Source organism: Sinohyriopsis cumingii, unplaced genomic scaffold (genome assembly GCF_028554795.1).
Source record: "Sinohyriopsis cumingii isolate HCF-2022 unplaced genomic scaffold, ASM2855479v2 utg000940l, whole genome shotgun sequence".
Taxonomy (NCBI): domain Eukaryota; kingdom Metazoa; phylum Mollusca; class Bivalvia; order Unionida; family Unionidae; genus Sinohyriopsis; species Sinohyriopsis cumingii.
Window position 1 is genome coordinate 130,399 of NW_028315945.1, and position 21,427 is coordinate 151,825.

The window sequence follows — 21,427 nt, forward strand, 5'->3', positions numbered from 1 at the left end:
CGTCAGAAGTGATGATAGCCTTACAAATAAACTAAATTAAAAACACCGATACACTACACTATGATTTTAAGTGAGGGTCAAACTAATAATTGTAGCCAGTAAAATTTTACTGTTGCAAATGCTTTGATACATATTAAAACGTATTTGCAAGGAAATTGGTCATAAATAGAACTGAATTTCTACATTATTTTTTAAGTTCAGATAACGACATGGTTCATTTGGGAAAAAATAAAAATGTAGATAGATCATTCCAAAATAGTTTGAAGACAGACAGTTTTCACTTAATTAGCCCGAATTAAAAAAAAACCCACAGTAATTATCCTGAAAATGTTACATTTATTTAGTGAAAAGTGCCTGAGGCGAACATCCAAAGTGTTCTTATTCACCGAATTAAACATGTCCAAAAAATGTTCACCTCAAAACACATTTGGTGACTTAACCAGTTTTTGAATTTTAATATTTAGGATTTATTGTTTAGTACCATATACATCGTAGTGATTCATTAAATTAAAAGTTACTCCCAAACTTCACTTATCTCAATAGCTATAAGTATAAAGTATAAAGTGTAAGGATGATATCTTTATTAGAATATTCGACGTGGCAGCATAAACTTTATAGAAAGCTAAGTGTCCGTAATGTACTCGACATTTTTATACTCATAGTATTTATACACTGGTAGATATGTAGGCTGTGTCCGTAATGTACTCGACATTTTTATACTCATAGTATTTATACACTGATAGATATGTAGGCTGTGTCCGTAATGTACTCGACATTTTTATACTCATAGTATTTATACACTGATAGATATGTAGGCTTAATTGCGATAAGAAATAATAACATCTATTTAAAAAAATCAGAACTAAAATAACAGAAATAAATGTTTAAAATCTTGATGAGTTTGTTTTTATATGCCACAGAGTCATTATTAAAGCCACCATAAGATCATTCAGGAAGACCCATACAAGATGACATTTATTTTTAAAAATACTTGAAACTTTATGCACCAGCACTAAAAGATATTTGAAATATCAAAAAATAAATCAATCGTTACGTCATTTCCGTAATTGTACTCCAAATACAGATTGAACTATCAGTCTGAGAAAATATTTTAAAACGCATTTATCTCTTTCGTTCTGATATTGATATTTTAGTTAATACAATCCTTCAACTAAATTTTGAAAATGATTTCACAATTTTGTCTGGTATAATTAATATTTCTCATGACGAAGTTTTAAAAATTAAATGAGCGTCATAACTTTTAAATGATTTATAACTATAGTAATTTCACTTAAAAAGTGTCATTTATATGCACCGAAGTAGTCGTCATTTCTCCCATGTATTCACAAATGTCTTAAAACGGTTTGGACCCCAGACGACGGTTGGAAGCATATGCATGTGTCGCGTTTAGTCCTCTGATAATCTTACTATCAATTAGCAAATCTGATTCAGTCGCAGCATAAACTAATCAAAGAAACTCTATTTGTCCTTATTCGTAAATTGTTATTGACTATATTAAATAATTCTATTCATAATGCCAATTTCTGATTACGTAATTTTTTATGATTTTCAAAATTTATTTCATGGCAGAAATGTATATTACAATTACGGTAGAGCTCTAATTTAAATGTCAATTTTGTCATTTAGATATTAATATATTAGTAATCATTCTAATTTAGTAATTCCTATAGTTAGTAAACATTTAAAGTGGTTATCTTCTAAATAACTCGCATCGTCGTAGTTATTTTTCTTTCTACAGTTTGGAATAATGAAATGGATTGGTTAAGTCTTTTTCGAAAATTGAAAAATCGTTTAGTGCTACTGGATATAGTTTTGAGTATTTTATTTATCATAGCAATATAATTTTAAGTTTATTATGCTTAGAAATATCGTATTGTTACACGCAAGGAACCTCATACCGAGGCCGAATTTTTAATCTAAGTTTCCAGCAACCTCAATTTCCAGCAACCTCAATCGTTGTCACTTGAAAGGTTTTTGAACGCGCGTATACTATAAATATTATTTCCAATCACCTAATGACTACACATCACGAAACTCTAATTTTATACATGTATGGTTTTCTCTTGTTTCACATTCGTGTGACGTATTAGTACTTCACGCAATATAATACCAAATATTAGTACTTCACGCAATATAATACCAAAACCGTAATTACATTAAAAAATAGTCATAAACCTCATTTGCCGTTATAGCTATAATAATTACATAATGTATTAATTTAGAGTTTTATATGTCATAATTTGATTAGACATGAAAAATAATTTACAGCATAAAATCGATGCCTGTTTATAATTTTATTTAGAAACCCGAACAGCTTTGATAGAAGATTAGTGATTACTAAGTGTGTGTGTGTGTGTGTGTGTGTATGTATGAGAGAGAGAGAGAGAGAGAAAGAGAGAGACAGACAGAGACAGACAGAGAGGGAGGGAGGGAACGGTGTCATTGTACTTTTGAAGGTCGTCAGTTGATTCACATATGGAATCAGGCCACAGTTAATAGTTCCAGAGAATGTAGTTCTAGTCTATTTTTTAGAACAATGTTTCCTCTCTAATTTGGTGGTGAAAGAAGTGTTAGATTTATGCATTTTTGGTAGGGATTTAAAGATAATTGTTTGTTCTCGAGAATATGAGCTCAGGATTGGTTGTCCGTTTGTATTTCGGTGAATTGTACAGTGAGTAATAAGGCCTTGGAGATGATCCGGAAGTGAAATCTGTGTTCTGTTTACATGCTGCTCTGTTGACAGTGCAGCCTCTACAAAAAATGCAGGTCAACCTCTGACAAAAACTTCACCGTAAAGTCATCTTTGAAGGTATTTTAGATTAACATATGATTTGTATTTATTGTCACACAGTGGAAAGGTCAGTACTGAAAAACAAATGTAGAGAATATATAGTAAAATTAATTGTGTTCTATGTCCGTATTACACGGTAACGCTGTCAAACACAATTTACAGTGAGACGCAGGGGATGGTGTATCACTCGTATCTTGATTGCAACAAGCTGACTTCAAACTTTTCGTTGTTCAACTTCTATTTTTTAAAGAAAATATACCAAACAAATTTTGAAATTTTAGCCTAATATTTATATTCAAGAAATTTTTGGACTACGGGACGTGGTTTTACAAAACGAAAGATGATATCAGCAGTGTAATCAACGTGAATGGATGAACAAGACAAAAGCAGAACAAAAGCAATAACACAGAACAATATTGTACTTCATACTAGTCACTTCACTTTGCATTCACCTGTTACGCCATTAATAAAATCGCTGTTTATAACGGCAAACAGTACATTTAAAATGACATGAACGCTGATAGTAATGGAACAGAGTACAGTACTTTTAAAATGACGGTAAATATATGACAGTTCTGGCGGAGATAGCAGTATTTTACATTAACAAGTTCTTGTTGAAATGTTAAAACACAAAACAAAAGAGGAAACATTTCTAGAACACTAGACGGATACAGAAATAATTTTTATATATTATGATAAAATATATCAGCTTAGATGCATAGTTGAATGCCAGAAAACTGTTTACATTATGCAGATAACACACCTTGATGTGACCGTCCTGTGTGTCATAGAAGCAAAGTGTATTTAATAATCACCTATTATCAGATTAGGCAATGATTATCTATATGAATGTGTAGTACGATACAATTTATATAGTGATTTTCTGAGCTAACATAAAGGCGCTTTAATAAAGAAAAAATCTTGTAACTTTATCCATATATGACATACTTTAGCTAGACAATGGACTTTCCTGTATTGCTATATAGGGACAATAGTATATAGGGACTAAGTGTGAGACCACTTAACTCGTATTATCCAATTTAAACCGTATAACCAGTTGCATCCTGTTTACACCAATTTTCAAACTAACATGTAATCATCCGCCATTTGTACTTTTGGGAAAAATATAGGTGATCTACTTCTATCAAAACTTTATATGTGGCCATATTTCTTTACTAATGAGTGAAAACAACAATAAAACAACAATAACAACAAGAAAAACAACATTAAGTCCGAATGTAAGGCCTTCTGACCTCTGACCTTTACCCTTGGCTCCTGACTTTCACTCCTTGGACTTCTTACCTTTAAAATCATATGGCTGCTTAAAAGCTTAACACTTGGCCAGGACATAGGCCACTTTTCATCAAAAACTACTTGCTTGGCCATTGACCTTAATATTTGTTTTTGTCGGATGAAACCAACACATAAGAAAGAATCTATGAGGAAAAAAAAAGCCCGTTCATATGTGCCACTAACACCCTTAAAGATTTAATAGCTAAGTAGTTATCCATTAAGGAATTTATATAAATAAATTTTGGAATCCAAATTTGGAAAACAAACAAGTAGAGCAACTTGTTCTGAAAGTAGAGTTTCACATATATAGTTAGGGATGATATCTTTTAAGGATACATTTTATATATAGTTAGGGATGATATCTTTTAAGGATACATTTTATATATAGTTAGGGATGATATCTTTTAAGGATACATTTTATATATAGTTAGGGATGATATCTTTTAAGGATACATTTTATTTATAGTTAGGGATGATGTCTTTTAAGGATACATTTTAATTATAGTTAGAGATGATATCTTTTAAGGATCCATTTTATATATAGTTATGGATGATATCTTTTAAGGATACATTTTATTTATTGTTAGGGATGATATCTTTTAAGGATACATTTTATTTATAGTTAGGAATTATATCTTTCAAGGATACGTTTTATTTATAGTTAGAGATGATATCTTTTAAGGATACATTTTATTTATAGCTAGGGATGATATCTTTTAAGGATACATTTTATTTATAGTTAGGGATGATATCTTTTAAGGATACATTTTATTTATAGTTAGGAATGATATCTTTTAAGGATCCATTTTATATATAGTTATGGATGATATCTTTTAAGGATACATTTTATTTATAGTTAGGGATGATATCTTTTAAGGATACATTTTATATATAGTTAGGAATGGTATCTTTTAAGGATACATTTTATTTATAGTAGGGATGATATCTTTTAAGGATACATTTTATTTATAGTTAGGAATGATATCTTTTAAGGATACATTTTATTTATAGTTTGGAATGATATCTTTTAAGGATACATTTTAATGTTATAAATATATATTGCACAGTAAATGAATACAAGCCATCGGATATAAGCACCTATTGTCAACAAACCCCGATTCTGAACCAACTATCAACATTGGAGACAATACGCCGATACGATATAGATGCAGCCGCGGTAGGGGTCAACTTAGAGAGGCATGTAAAAAGAGAATTATCAAATGCCCTAACTGCAGAGAACCACAACACCCCAGAGCATCTGAATGCCTCAAAACTATCAAAGAAAATCAAGTAATTAACCTCATGATTGTCATACATTTGACATATCAGGCAGCAAAAAAACAAACAATTGATAACAGCAACACAACTTCCATCAAACTGGAACAAAGGAAGTCACCTAACCTCTCAACTCCAACCACAAGAAATCCACCTCCACAAAGAACTAATCCGCCCAAAAACTGTACCAAAATCAGAAACCAAAATCAGCAGGAATGCAATCAGGAAATAATCAAAGCCATAAAGATACAACCCCCCCCCCCCACAAAACAACAACAGTCATACACGTCCCCCCACCAAGGTTATCATAACGTCATCACATGGCAGATGTGGATTGAACTGTTCAAAGAGATAATTAAATCTAACAGTACCAGACCCCCCCCCCATATTAGAAAACATAACATAACACCTAAACTCATGTGTTACCAAACATTATCATGCTAAACTCACAATTACTCCTCAGACCACCATCATAACCACAACCACGACCAATCTCAATGGATAACACAACTATAAAAAAAACTTACTATCTGGCAATGGAATTGCAGGGGCCTATCCAAACACCAATCTGAACTAATACACAAAATCATTAATGCAATAAATAAACCTGACATAATCTGCCTCCAGGAAACACACTTACTAGAGAATCCAAAACATATCCGGATACTCACCAGGCATATTCAAAAGTCGTAGCAATATGAAAAAGTGAGGAGGGCTTGTAATATTTCTAAGTGACTCCCTGCCCTACTCTAAAACATTAACGATCCCAATGCCAATATACATAAATAACAAAATTGAAATTCAACCTGTCTTAGTCAACATTGGATCGAATAATCTAATAATAACTAATATATATATGACCCAGGGGGAATGACAACCCAATCAACTTAGAATCTTATCGACAAATCTCCCCATACCAGTCTGGAAACCTAATCATTTAATGCTTACAATGAACTATGGGAAGAAAGTGGAAGGGATAAAAGAGGCAAATTAATTGAAGAATGGATTGATGAATCAAACCAAACTAAAACTCCCACCCAGCAATCAATCTTACTATATGAGCACCCAAACTAGCCCGAAGACCCAGATATAACAATATTCCATGACAATGTAATTGATACTCTACTTGATGTAGCTACCCTAAATATTAACGAAACAACAAGCACTCAAACTAAGCAATCAGTACCATGGTGGGACGATTAATACCAAAAAGCACATGGAGATAGAAAATGCACTTAACAAATACAAGTGAACAAGAGACTCATTTAGATTTCTGCCAGTATAAAGACAAACACTTTAAAGGGATCATAACACTAGCAAAAGAAAAAAACATGGCAACACTTCTGCTCCATATTGAACTTCAAATCAAACTCTAAACAAATATGGGACCAAATAAAATATATCAGATCTACTTGCTAAGCATTTCTCAACCATGAACAGTAATACAATCTGCCTGAACTCATTCATGGCCATTCTGATATGTTCTGTAATTGTAACTCAAACGGTGGACGCCTTTTTTCTTTATCGTCTGCTCTACCAACATCAAACCTGGCCGCGGTTGGTTTAATCATCTATAATCTTGCAAACTCGTCTCTCGTAGCTACTAACGATTTAATCGGATCTCGCAAATTTCTAGGTCAATTTTCGTCCTAGCAAGGGCTCGTCTGACACCGGTGAGATTATAAAACTGTTCTTGCAAATGCTTGACTACAATCCATTTACCCATTATATAATTAAGCCAAGTTTTTCTCTGATTGAACATTATCCGGAATATTATATCATAATGTCAAGAGCAAAGCATATGTGTAAGTGGCTTATGTTTGGATTGAAAACCCCATGTGGAAAAATTGTTGTAATGAGTATCGTGATCTCATTTAGGAAGTGTATGGCGATGACAATGCGTGAAATGCGATTGGGGTGGAGGTGAAGGGAATGTCAGAACTTTGTATTCAATGTGGAGGAAGAAAATATAGAGCGCTAAAACGATACTATGACAAACGTCGTCATGAGGTCGACGAGGCTAGAATAAAAGACTGCTAAATTTATCTCAATATAAAATTATAGATTATCTACTGACGATGGATATCATAGATTTTCTAGACAGAAGACAAACCAAATTTTCATCATTATCGGCCGCTGCAAAGTATTTTAATATTCATCCAAATTCAGTACAGACTGTACTATAAGAAATAAAAATACTCACAGAAAGTAAAACCACAAATAAAACGCGAATTAAAAACAATCAAAATATTTTCAGCTCTATCGAAGCGGTATATTAAGCAACGAACCTATGAAAACTATCATCCAGTTTTAAGTATTAAGGAATTTATTTATCGATACAAAATATAAATCCGTCATAAAAAATCTTTCTCGAAATTATTGGTATATAGTCTGTAGGCATCCGTCCGTCTACGGGAGACGATGGCGTAGCTCCAAAGTAAGCTTTTGTTTATCCTTCTTTCTAGCTCTCTTTACAGCTTGTTTTATTTTTCTCTCTTCCTCTGCGTTTTGAACTCCCTGCCTGACAGCTAGACGCCAGGTGGAACGGTTATTTGCACAGCTCTCCCAGTCGTTGACATTGATGTTTGCCGGTATATAGTAGTAGTTTAGTAAAAGTTACAGCTCTGTGGAAAATATTTTGAATGAAAATCTTGTAGTATCTGTCGATATTGCAAATTAATTATTGAAACGTTTGAACAAAACCATAGAACGAAACATTGAGTGAGGCTGGATTACCAGTTTAGACACAAAGTAGATGATTAAATATTTAGATAGTAGGATTAGGAAGATATAGTTCCAAAAGAAAGGTGAGTATAAAGTTTTCATATTATCATCATAATACCATATATCATCATATGGTGAAATAGTAACCTTTACGTATCGTATGTTGCGTGATGTACTTAAATCCATTTTTCAACAGTCTATGTTGCATAATGGTATGATCTAGTTAAGTTTCCGACAGTCTCTGTTATATGAAGGTATGATCTAGTTAAGACTTTGACAGTCAATGTTATATGATGGTATGATCTAGTTAAGACTTTGACAGTCGATGTTATATGATGGTATGATCTAGTTAAGACTTTGACAGTCAATGTTATATGATGGTATGATCTAGCTAAGACTTTGATAGTCGATGTTAAATGATGGTATGATCTAGTTAAGACTTTGACAGTCAATGTTATATGATGGTATGATCTAGTTAAGACTTTGACAGTCAATGTTATATGATGGTATGATCTAGTTAAGTCCATCTCTTGACAGTGCATTTTCCGTGATGTTACGATCTATTTAAGTTCATTTTTGATGATTTGTAGTTTGGTAAAATAAACAATTGTTATAGAATGCAGTTTGATTTTAACAGCATATTTCTAATATCCCTGCATGACAGCTTCTACAGATAATAGCTTACCCCTATGGTCACAACATTTTTGTATTGTTACACCTTTCACCTCCTCTTGGAATAATCCAGCCACAGTCTTGTTGCTATTGGTATTCCATATATGTTATTATTTCTATTATTGTATTTTGTCGTACAACGATATGCGTTGTATCAATGTACAAGCTATCGTTTTCAACACTAATGTACAGATATGTGCAACATACTGGCTTTTTAGCATAGTACAGTAAACATCGTTCATCAGAAAAGTACTTACGTATAGCTCTGTAAAACCACAACCATATGATACTGGCTTTTTAGCATAGTATAGCAAACATCGTTCATCAGAAAAGTACTTACGTATAGCTCTGTAAAACCACAACCATATAATACTGTCCATTTCATGTCCTCGTCTTTCATGACACCATATTGTAATGAGTTGTTGTTCTCTTTGCAAATGGAATATATTTTTGAAGTTGAAAATTAAAGAATATTCGTTTCATCAGTACATATTATTACTTTAGTTCTCTTAAAGTTTAATTTAATTTTGAAAAAAACATTATTCATTAACGTTTTAAAAAAAATATATTTTTACGTTATTGGTGGCTATTTGTCTGAAAGGTGTGCTGAGTTCAAAGTACGATTAATGATATGCGTTTAATCTTTAAAAATGGTTATCATTTCGATAGTGTTATTTGGTCTTAGTTCATGTAAAACATTGTTTGTAATTTATCCTAAATATTCCTAATATTTAAATATACCGAGTGTTCTGCAAGCTCTTGATCGTGGTTCTGTATTTACTGACCGTGAGGTACATGACTGTATATCTCTGTTATTCTAACTAGTTGTATAGGTTTTTATACTGTTACATAGACCTTGACTGACATGAAAAATTCATTTATAAATTTCTTCATATATATATATATATATATATATATATATATTCACACGAGTATCAGAAAGGTTCATCATCCCACTGTGTCAACATACAAGAGAATTATATGGTTCCGTGGCACTACATCACAACGTCTGTGATCAAAACACGCCTTCTTATCTATTCACTCACAAGTCCCCATGATATAAAGGAGTCGTGCATTCACTCAGCATTAAAACAGGTCAGGGGAAATTCGCCATTTGAAATATTAGTCATCAAACAGAATGCTTCTACTGGTTTTTGCTCTCGCGTTGGGTACAGCAGCTGCTTTGCAGGTATGTCAAACTTTGTCCACTTGAGAATATTCTTCAATTTCAAGAGCAGTAAAAAGGATATTTCACTGTTTTCGATGCTAGAATTAATTGATATTCAGTATTAATAAGTGAGAAAGCTTTACAAATGCAATATGCTATAGACATATTCAAAGATTTATTTCATTACCAATGCTGACATTAGTTGTTGGGCTATTTGGAGTACAGCCTTTGTGCTCGGTAACCTTTGCATTTCATATTCCATAACATGTACTCTTTACAGGATATTGATATGATAGCTCACACGGGCCCGTGTCGTTGCTTACAATTTAATTATAAATCATGCATGTAGTATATAATAATAATGTGATTTAAATTATAATTAACAAGTCGAACACCTGTGTGGTAGATTAAATGAACTCCAACTGGTATGGTGTTGGTATGATATGTAAAATGAAGTTTATTGGGCCAAATAGAGTTCCAAGACAAATCTTGATTTTAGCTGGTAAATGCACATATACTAGATAGTTATCTAGTTATCATTATACCATAAAAATCAACAATTGACGGAGCTTCAAAATTCTGGCCAATTTTGCGAAAATTAAAATGACCGCAAAATTAAGCACATGACAGGTGAAGCCAGAATAAGTCCTTATTAGTATGTCAGTTTGAGAAAACCGCCAGCTGTTGACATTGCAGATTCAAATCAATACACTGAACTGACATCTTACATTAAATAGTTGACATTGCAGATACAAAGCAATACACAAAACTAACATCTTACATTGAAAAGTTTGCATTGATGATACAAAGTAATACACAGAATTGACATCTTATATTACACAGTTATCTAAGTCCATATAAATCCAGTTTCACTTTTCGTCGTTACTTTGACATATGTTGAACTTGTGCTACATGGAATTCTTTACTTGTCTAGCTTACGTTAAATGCAAAAAGAAAGGTCACATTTGGACTCATTTGTCTATTTCATATTAAGAAAATACGAGACCATAGAAAGCTGAAGATTTTTAATAGTTTACTACGTTAAATGATACATTATTAGTTGACTTTTTCGTTAGATGATACATTTATGTTGAATACTAGATTAATTAATACATTATTAGTTGACTACCATATTAAATTATACTTAATTAATTGACTACTAGATTAAACGATGCATTAATAGTTGACTACTAGGTTGTAGGACACATTATTTGCTGACTATCAGATTAAATGATACAATTTTCTGATCTGGGATTTAAAGGTATAATGATGCAATTGCTCTTTTAGTAAAGTCGACAATGCGATGCACTTAGGAAAAGTTCTTGTGATTCCTTTCCAATATCAGACATGTGGCATAAAACGATGCAGTTCAAGCAACTCATAGGATGTTTTTTTCTTCTTCTGGCATTCAGAAGCAGCACATAATTTCAACAGAAGGATCTATTTGTATATAGCTTCTATTCTTTGTGCAGGAAGCTGCTGTTCACAGTAACACTAAACAACTACAATCATTTTCTTATGTAACGCAGGGAACGGTGTGTCACTCAGATTATGATTGCGGCGACGGAGAGTGCTGTTACATTCCCAGTCCGTTCCAGGTCATGAGCAAGAGACAAGCCGTCCTGCCGTTACAGCCGATCGGCCTCACCAGTAAATCTGGTACTGTTAAGGCAACATAGATTGCAATATATTTTCTCATCATTGGTGTCATATTTTTTTCTCTCTCATACATCGACCGCATTCATTCTAGAGGGTACTTAGACGAAATAACAGGCATTTTAAACAAGAGACTTACAGATGATTACAATCCCGGCGTGTATTACAGCTGAAATATTTCTTTTTAAAAATGATGACAAGTTGGAGCTTATAACCTAAAATTCGAATTAAATTATGTAAGTTATTATGTGATCCAAAACGAAAAAGTAAAGAATAAAATATATGAAGCAAACTTTTGTATTAGTAATGTTACCATTAGATGTCAACTGTGTTTGGACGTATATAATTCATACAATGATGCTATGTCTTATGTTATGTAATTGTTGGATGAAATTAGTTCAAGTTAACCATTTTCAGGCACTTGCGAACGATATAGGACCCTAGGCGAACATTGTAACCCACTGGAGAAGATGAATGGACACTGTGGATGTGGTCACGGGTTATACTGTCACCACACTCCTCCAACCACCCTGGCGACTGTGCAAGCCTTCCCTACAATTGTCCGCAGAAAGCTATTGCCTGGAACATATGAATGTGCTGTAACAGTGTGATGAGACATGATAGTAGCAGATGGAATGATCCCACTCTTTTGTTACCCCTGAATTTTACATAGCATATTAAATAAATTTCGAAAAATATTGGGTTTCCTTTTTATAATTTTTAAAAAATCTGTCGTCGGTTAGTTTGGATTGAAATAAAATGAAATAAAATAAGTTAAAATATAAGTATTAGTGGATTGTTCCATATATCAGTGTCTCATAAATTGTAATAAACTTGGTGTATTGCTATGTTTATTTACGTCAGATTGACTAGAGGGAATCGCTGTTTGGAAGATATTTTTAAAACCGAGTAATTGTCCGATGATTCGTTACAAGCGTCATTCACATTGCACGAGGCTTTCTGGTAACCTGGATTAGTTTGGTACAATGGTCCCTTCACGTACACTCATATAATGAGTTTTTTCTCACGTTTAAAGTGTAGAGCAGTTTCAGATAATAGGAATAAATTTGTGTATTCGTTGTCTGGGTGATATAGCAGGGTGCATTAAATACCAATCTCTAGCTAAGTAATGCTTGCTGATAAATCCTGCGTATGTGAAGCAAAAACAAAATCTACTACATACAAGTATGGAGTCAGAGCCTCGTGTATATGTGGTCCTTAGGTTTGATCAGATAAAAATTATTTATTAGCAAGTTTAAAAGTCATTCAACTGACAGTTAATGTTGTCTTGAGATCCTTACAAATGGGAGAAAGATCGACCTCACGCCACACGCACACACTCAGTGGATTCGATTTTTGTGCTAGGTCTTACTGTCTTCTGTAGGCCGCTGTGAGGTCCCTGACACGCATATTGTGCATACCTCGCCAGAGGAAAATGATTTTCTTTAAGTTTGCTCCATAATTAGATACATTTCTGGACAAAAATCATTAGGATCACTCAAGACACAAGATAAGAGAAGAGAGATACATTTTCTTTACACACGTACAATTCTGAAAAGCAGCATTCAGTAATCCCTAAAATCTCTACATTTCTATCACTGTTTACAGTATTAAATAATGCAATCAAAAAACATGTAGTTTTATTCAAATATTTTATACACGAGACACATCGTTACTACGGGGCCTGGTTTCTGTAGGCTTAAACCATATTTCGAAAGGTATGTATGTATGTATGTATGTATGTATGTATGTATTTCAGTGGTATCCTTTTCAAACAAAACAATTGGACATAACTGATAACCCTTGGACATGTAAGAAATTACAGTATTTATGGCTCAATCTTCAAATCTATTAGAGCTATATAAAAGCAGACCACACTTGTAAAAGAATTATGTGGCTTTGGTAGGTTTTGTTTACCATAAACACATTGGATTTTGGTGATACCGATCACCTATGTTAAGGCATTTTGAGGTTTTACAAGGTTTGTTGACCCTACACTTACTGCTGGTCAATAACACATACCAAGGGCGTTAAAGACTTAAAAGGGTATTGTTTATGACACACCTATTGTTATTCACTTTGATTTAAAAAGATCATGATTTTCTACTTAGACAAAGGAGTACTATTGATGAATACTGTATTGCAGTGGGAAAACACGTCATATAATCTAATCTGTGTGACTGCAGACGCAGAACATAAAGTAGTTATCTTGTAGAGTGTATGCGTGGCTAATATAAAAAAAAGTTGATACCAGTTTAAAAAAATTCAGTCGCAAGTTTCACCAATACCTTATATCTATCTATCTATCTATCTATCTATCTATCTATCTATCTATCTATATATATATATATATATATATATATATATATATATATATATATATATATATATATATATATATATATATATATATATATATATTACTAAGCCCGGAGAAGGATGGACGATGTAAAGGCTAAATAGCTCCGAGCCCCCAGTCAGCAAAGCCAACGGTCTAGGTGTAAAATATAAAATTAATAAGGTGAAAGGTATCACAATTTAATAAAGACTATATTACGGTATTTCTCAATTACAGTACAATTTTCAATGTAACTGTTTCCAATCAATCCATGACCTATACAAATTGCGAACTATCTAATCTCGAGAAATTAAAGGTGAGAGGGTTTCCTTCCCTTGTCCCATCTATGTTACTCATCTGTAAATTAGGCCTTGCATTCCTTTCCCGGCACTTTTTGTAGGTACTTCCGGTACAACACGTTTCCGTTCTCTCGGCCTCCTTATGGGTACTTCTGTTACCCTCGTTTCCGTTCTCTTGGTCCCCATTGTCGGTACTTCCAGTACGCTCGTTCCATCTCCCCCTTCCTTCCTCGCACAACAGCCTATCTATACGTGCTCTCCACGTCTTCTCCTCTCTAATCTTCGAGTGGCGTCCGTTCCCACCCGGAAAGTTTCCCGTGGATTAGAAGTGACGTGCAATGGTGCCTCCTTGTTCAAACACAGGAGACTTAACACACTCTCGCAGATCTTTAATCAGCATAATGGCGATGAAATCATTAAGTCAACTCATATACTCACATTTAAATATTCCACACACGCTTGTTCTACAATAAAGGCTATAACAACAACAATAATATCATGACTTCTGATACATACATACATATTCCTAATTCTCCTATGGAAATTCCAACTTTGAGGAACATTTAGTAACACGTCCAGGATCACTGGATGGAAAATCGCTGTGCGAAAAGTGATGCTGTGACGTGGACAACGATTTACTCGATTACGACTAAGCTGGGATCGACAGTGCAGGACTTGATCCTGACCTCTCCAACGTCTAAATGCCACAAGTTCCGCTTAACCATCACTTCAGTAGAACTTCCCAATGATGGTCTGAGTTACTTTCAAATATTGACTGCAGATGGCCTCGGTGGAAATCGTTCGAGTCGCTCAGGAACTGTACCAGTTTCTGTTCGACGATGAGTATAGTCAGGACGCGACTTAGGCAGACAACGACCAACACGTGCTGAAACAGACCACGGGAGTATTCGCGAAGAGGCTTTCGAGCGATGGAAAGATCATCTGACTGTACATACAGTTTGTCTAGGAAAACACTCTAATGTTTACCTATTTCAGATATTCGCCATACATTACAAGAAATACAGAAGCACGACTTTGAAATGAATTATCTGCTGAAGAAATTCTTAATAATATAGGTATGAAACCAGGAAGTATTAACCAATTAGCTCTTGTTTGTCATATGTATGTATGTATGTATGTATGTATGTATGTATGTATGTATGTATGTATGCATGTGTATGTATGTATGTAAGAAAACAAACATCACATTTATCATAAACGTCCACTTTTCTTGTCCTCCTCCATATTAAAGAACCAGAGAAAGATGAAATAATCTGTGGATGGTGGTAGTAGGGGCGCGGCTGCATGGTACATGAGTATCAAAACTGTATTTCATCACACTGGCTCTAAATACAGGACAATTCTCTCGTTCCATGGCACTGTATCGTGTCGTCTGTGATCAGAACACACCTTATCTCTTCAACCACGAGAACACAATATACACGATTCGTACATACACTCAGTATAAAAGCAGGTCAGGGGATAGGCGCCATTTAAAATCCGTCATCAGCAGGATGCTTCGGCTTGATTTCCCTCCCGAGTTTTGATACAGCAACTGCTTACAACATACAGCCTATTTTGTCCACTTGAAAATGAATTTTAAATTTAAACTATAGGTAAAAAGGTAAATTCCTCAGCTTTGGAAGGTATTATTGATAGCTATTATCTTAACATTATTTAGTAGGGAAACCTTATGAGCTGTAATTTACTTTAGATCACAAGGTTTTTTTCTTCTTCCCATTAGCAATGCAGTAACTAATTGTCAGACCGCTCAAGTGGCCTAGTGGTTAGAGCGTCCGCCTTGGAAGTGGGAGGTCGTGGGTTCGAACCCCGTCTGAGTCATACCAAAGACTTACAAAAATGGTGCTAACGTCTGCCTAAGCTTGGCGCTCAGCATTAAGAGGTTAGTGCTAGGACTGGTCGACCTGGTGTCAGAATAATGTGACTGGGTGGGACATCATGCTGTATGTCTGCGGCATGATGCCCCAGTGCCAGACATCACTGTAAACTGCCACACTGCAGACATCGTAGCGATATGACTGAGAAATTGTTAAAGCTACGTTAAAAATCCAAATCACACACACACGCACACACACACACACACACACACTAATTGTCAGGATACTTGAATTAAAGCCTTTTTACTCGGTAACCGTTGTATTTTGTATCTCACAGCAAATAGTATGAACATCTTGATCATATGATAGATAAAATGAACTTCATGAGGTCTGCTATTGGTATGATAAGGAAAAATAGTCCATCTGGCAAGTTATTGGGACGGTAAATAAAATACAGTACGTATTTGGTATGAACATATTGTCTTCCAAGAAATATGTGAGTTTAGCTGGCACGTGTATACATAAGTGCCAAAAACGTAACTAAATGTTTTTTTTTTAATAGCACATTATTTACCTACTGTAAAGGTCAATAATTGACGGAGTTTTAACATAATGGCTTAGAAATGTTTAGTAATAAGGCTACAGGTTTGAAAACTGAGAGCAACGGGCATGTGTCTTTCTCACGTGCACATCACTGAATAATTTACGTGACAGATAACAATGGATAACTGTATGCCTTTATGCTAGATCTTAAACTTTTAAAGTTGGTATGTCCTGACCAAGAATTTCTTTAATAAAAATCATGGCATTCAGGTAATTGCCACAACAGTAATCTACAATACACGAACGTCTGCTGTGATTCACAGAAATGGCCGAGTATTCACTTCTGTGTTTTGAACATACTATACTTTTCAAACTAAGTTCGTATCGGTAAATATTTCGCACGTGGTGCTCGCAAATTCGGAGAAAAGTTTAATTTGAACTTACAAAGGCAAAATATGTTGGTCCATTTTGAAATCTTTACTTCATTGCTTATCTCGAGCAAGTTTTTGTATACCATATTACAGCACATGGGATTGACTAGTTATCATGACGAAGGCCTTACGCACCATTGGTCGTGCCACCTATCCTCAGTCTTATCTTCCCCTCTCGATCTGTCTTCAACATTTATTTCACAGAGCTGTTCCCTTCCGACGCCATTTTGTGAATTACATCCCAGCAGGATATACGCTTCGAATCATAAAGGGACAAGAGTTTTGAAAATGGGAAAGAATGCTGGAGTTTTCGTTTTTTTGTCCATCGTCACTGCGATCAGAGCAACACCGGTATATGACTTTTACCTTTCATGTTGTTTGCATCTAATTTCTTAAAACATAAAAACCTGCTGTATACTCGAGCAATATTAATACATCAGGGAAACATACCTGATCGTTGGTGACGTTATCCTTTATAACGGAGAATGAGAACGTGGTAAAGAAGAAAAGAAAACAAAATGTTTCCAATTTCAAAATCGTCGAAATTGTTACAAATTAAAATTCCTTTAACAAAGAAGTTTCGTTGATGCCACTCAGTGAAGAGTGTAGGATTTTATACTGTACCAGATGTATGATTTAAACATTAATCAAACAGTCTTAATTTAATTGTTCTAATTATAAAATATGCCAATATTATTGCTGACTTGAAGCATACTCCTGTGACGATCATACTAGTAGGCAAAGCCTAGAACTGCTTTGGACACGTTGTGATAAGAATGGGATTTATTCAGCTATTTGTTGTAAATATGAATGTGATGTTATAAGTAACTGAAGTGACCCAAGAAACTGTCACTATGGAATTTTTAAATAAAAAAATATTTAATTGTATGCACCTTACTGGTCAAAATTAAATACAGGAACAATACATGTTTGAACTCTTGTTATGTTAAAAAACCACCATCTGCGGTGATGAACTCAATTTACAAGTATTTCTTTAAATCTTGCATTAAACCACGCCACATTGACGAATCAATAACAGACACTCGAGAAATCAACGAAATGTTTTGTTTGATGGTCTTTCATTTTTTCTTTTGTTTTTGAAATGGTGAACCCACTCCGAATATGCTAGATCTTTATTGAAACCTAAATATTGTCTAACATAGGGTACTGTTTGTAAGTCGGACCTTGATTGCGGGAACGGAGAGTGCTGTTATATACCATCACCCATTTTAATCGCCAGCAGGAGGGAGGCACCAGTTGATGCCGTCTCCTTACCTTTTCAGCCTGTTAGCCTGTCACACGACACTGGTCAGTATTTGAAATTATAGTACTGTAATTGTTTTTCTGTCACACGACACTGGTCAGCATTTGAAATTATAGTACTGTAATTGTTTTTCTGTCACACGTCACTGGTCATTAATTGAAATTATAGTACTGTAATTGTTTTTCTGTCACACGACACTGGTCATTAATTGAAATTATAGTACTGTAATTGTTTTTCTGTCACACGACACTGGTCAGTAATTTAAACTATAGTACTGTAATTGTTTTTCTGTCACACGTCACTGGTCATTAATTGAAATTATAGTACTGTAATTGTTTTTCTTTCACACGACACTGGTCATTAATTGAAATTATAGTACTGTAATTGTTTTTCTGTCACACGTCACTGGTCATTAATTGAAATTATAGTACTGTAATTGTTTTTCTGTCACACGACACTGGTCAGTAATTGAAATTATAGTACTGTAATTGTTTTTCTGTCACACGACACTGGTCATTAATTGAAATTATAGTACTGTAATTGTTTTTCTGTCACACGACACTGGTCAGTAATTGAAATTATAGTACTGTAATTGTTTTTCTGTCAGACGACACTGGTCAGTAATTGAAATTATAGTACTGTAATTGTTTTTCTGTCAGACGACACTGGTCAGTAATTGAAATTATAGTACTGTAATTGTTTTTCTGTCCCACGACACTGGTCAGTAATTGAAATTATAGTACTGTAATTGATTTCTGTCACACGACACTGGTCAGTAATTGAAATTATAGTACTGTAATTGATTTTCTGCTTATTTCTGCGTTTGGCTGGATCTGGATTTATATTCGTTCTAATAAAATATGAGAGAGAGAGAGAGAGAGGAGACTTGAAAAAATGTCTCATATTTTAAAATTGTAAGTAACATTAGTAAAAACACATCTTACCATAAGCAGAAACGTTAGAACAAAATTAACTCACAGCGAAGGTTCAGATGATAGCCTTCTATTCTTGCAGGAATTATCCAAGCATTTGAAAACGTCAAGGCGATGATAAAATAAAAAATGTTTGGAGACAATGTCTGAAGTTTTGTGAGAGATCAAGTGAAATAAAATATCATCATTTTATGTGCGAAGCTACAATATTTGTCGAATTTGATTTAAGAGATTTATCTATTTTCAGGAGTATGTGAGTTGTACAAAGTAAAGGGCGAAAGATGCTCATTTTTTGAAAAGGCAAACGGTCACTGCAGCTGTGGGCAAGGGCTTCACTGTGGGTTCGTTCCTGCCAACCAAAAGCGATCCATAATAAACATAGGACCCGGAACAACAGAGTGCGTAGCGGATGTTGCCTAATGTTAACCGGGTTGCCTTGACCGTCGACTTTGTGCTTAATTTGAAGTATACAATAAAATCATTTGGTAAGATGAGTTGTTAATAATTAATCTCAGCTGTTAAAATGAGTTGACAATAATTAATCTCAACTGGTAAAATGAGTTGACAATAATTAATCTCAACTATTTTTGGAGTTAGCGGTATTTAAAGATGATCTTTGTAAGCTAATACTACCCCCCCCCAACACACACACACACACACACAAACAGCTACTTGCCTACGTGTTTATGGGACAGTCAGGGAATATAAAGCGTTAAGAAGTTTCTTTTCTATCTCTCTTATGATGGACGGAACGATGAATACACTTCTTAAAAACCAGTCTAGGTACAGGAATACATGGAACTGTCTTGCCGAGACAGCAAAGAACTGTTTTCTATACTAGTAAATATATAAGTAATTCCATTCCAAAATGCTCAGCTATGTACATTAAGGACCGTTCACATGTTGACCAATTTATATAAATCACGTTGCATTCAAAATCAAAGTCAAATATCATAATTATTATTTCATAAATTTAGCAAATTTTACATACTTCTGCATTTTTGTTTTAAAATCATTTTTGCAAAAGTACATTTTTGGACGTTAGCTGTTAAAGCATCATGCATTAGCATGGAAACACGGTAGTATCTATCTATAGTCATAACTTTTAGAAAAGTCTATAGAAAACCAAATATATTTATAGCCTCAAAATACAAACCTTATATATAGGGACTCCGTTGCGTCTAAAATGTAGTCATTTGCAAGTTTGCAATCAAGATGAAATGAGCGTATGGTTTCATTGAGAAAGGAGACGAAGAAACTTAGAGGCAGAGATGTGATATATCGTCTAGCACACGAGCTGAAGTTTTGGATCAAATCAATGCCAGCGATTCTGAAGACGACATGAATGAGACTTTCTCCACACCTTCTACGACTGACAACAGACTGAGAGAGTCTACGCCAAGTCTAGGTCAATTAGTATCACCCGAAAACATTACCACAATAGAGAGACGGATAAAAGCTCCTCCAGAAAATATAAAACCACAGCCTAAATGTACTCGATGAAATTTAAAAATTTCGAGTCAGAAGTACTCAGGAAAAAATAGAAGGGTTCATCACTGATTTGTGGGATTCTTTGTTAACCACACGGAAAATACACTATGTAGCCAAAGAAGACGATCAGTGGACACTCTCCATTTACCACGATAGTAGTATATGGGGACACCCTAGCGTCAAGGGGACTTTAACGTTAAAATAGGGTTTTGTACTTTGGCGTCAATGGGAATTTAACATGGGGATCAACTTTGGCGTCAATGGGAATTTAACATGGAATGTCACTTTGCACTTTGACGTCAATGTGACTTTAACATGGGATTTAACATGGGAATGTCACTTTGCACTTTGGCGTCAATGGGAATTTAACATGGGAATGTCACTTTGCACTTTGACGTCAATGGGGCTTTAACAAGGGACTTTAACATGGGAATGTCACTTTGCTATTTAGCGTCAATGGGACTTTAACATGGGAATGTCACCTGGATGTCAATGGGAATTGAACATTGGGTGACGTCATGAGGTTTATAGGGTCAAAACATTTTATAGGGATTTTAACGTATTTGTAAGGACAAAGGGTAGATAGGGACAAACATACAAATACACATTTAAACACACAGAAAAGACGACAGAAATGTTCTAAAGAAAACCTCACAGAGAGAATAGAGGCTCAAAAAAGAAAAGTCTATTG

The 21,427-nt window shown here is 34.4% G+C and overlaps 2 protein-coding genes across 2 annotated transcripts; both read left to right on the plus strand.

Moving 5' to 3' along the window:
- Positions 1-9,808: 9,808 nt before the first annotated feature.
- LOC149772974 (uncharacterized) lies at positions 9,809-12,298 on the plus strand. Its single transcript, XM_089946991.1, has 3 exons — positions 9,809-9,965; positions 11,474-11,603; positions 12,018-12,298. Exons 1-3 carry the CDS (start codon positions 9,915-9,917, stop codon positions 12,209-12,211), a joined length of 375 nt encoding a protein of 124 aa, XP_089803117.1. The 5' UTR covers positions 9,809-9,914; the 3' UTR covers positions 12,212-12,298.
- Positions 12,299-17,201: 4,903 nt separating this feature from the next.
- On the plus strand, positions 17,202-19,736 carry LOC149772975 (uncharacterized). The gene is made up of 3 exons (XM_089946996.1): positions 17,202-17,400; positions 18,213-18,357; positions 19,493-19,736. The coding sequence occupies exons 1-3, from the start codon at positions 17,338-17,340 to the stop codon at positions 19,663-19,665; spliced, it is 381 nt and encodes a 126-aa protein (XP_089803122.1). The 5' UTR covers positions 17,202-17,337; the 3' UTR covers positions 19,666-19,736.
- Positions 19,737-21,427: the final 1,691 nt, after the last annotated feature.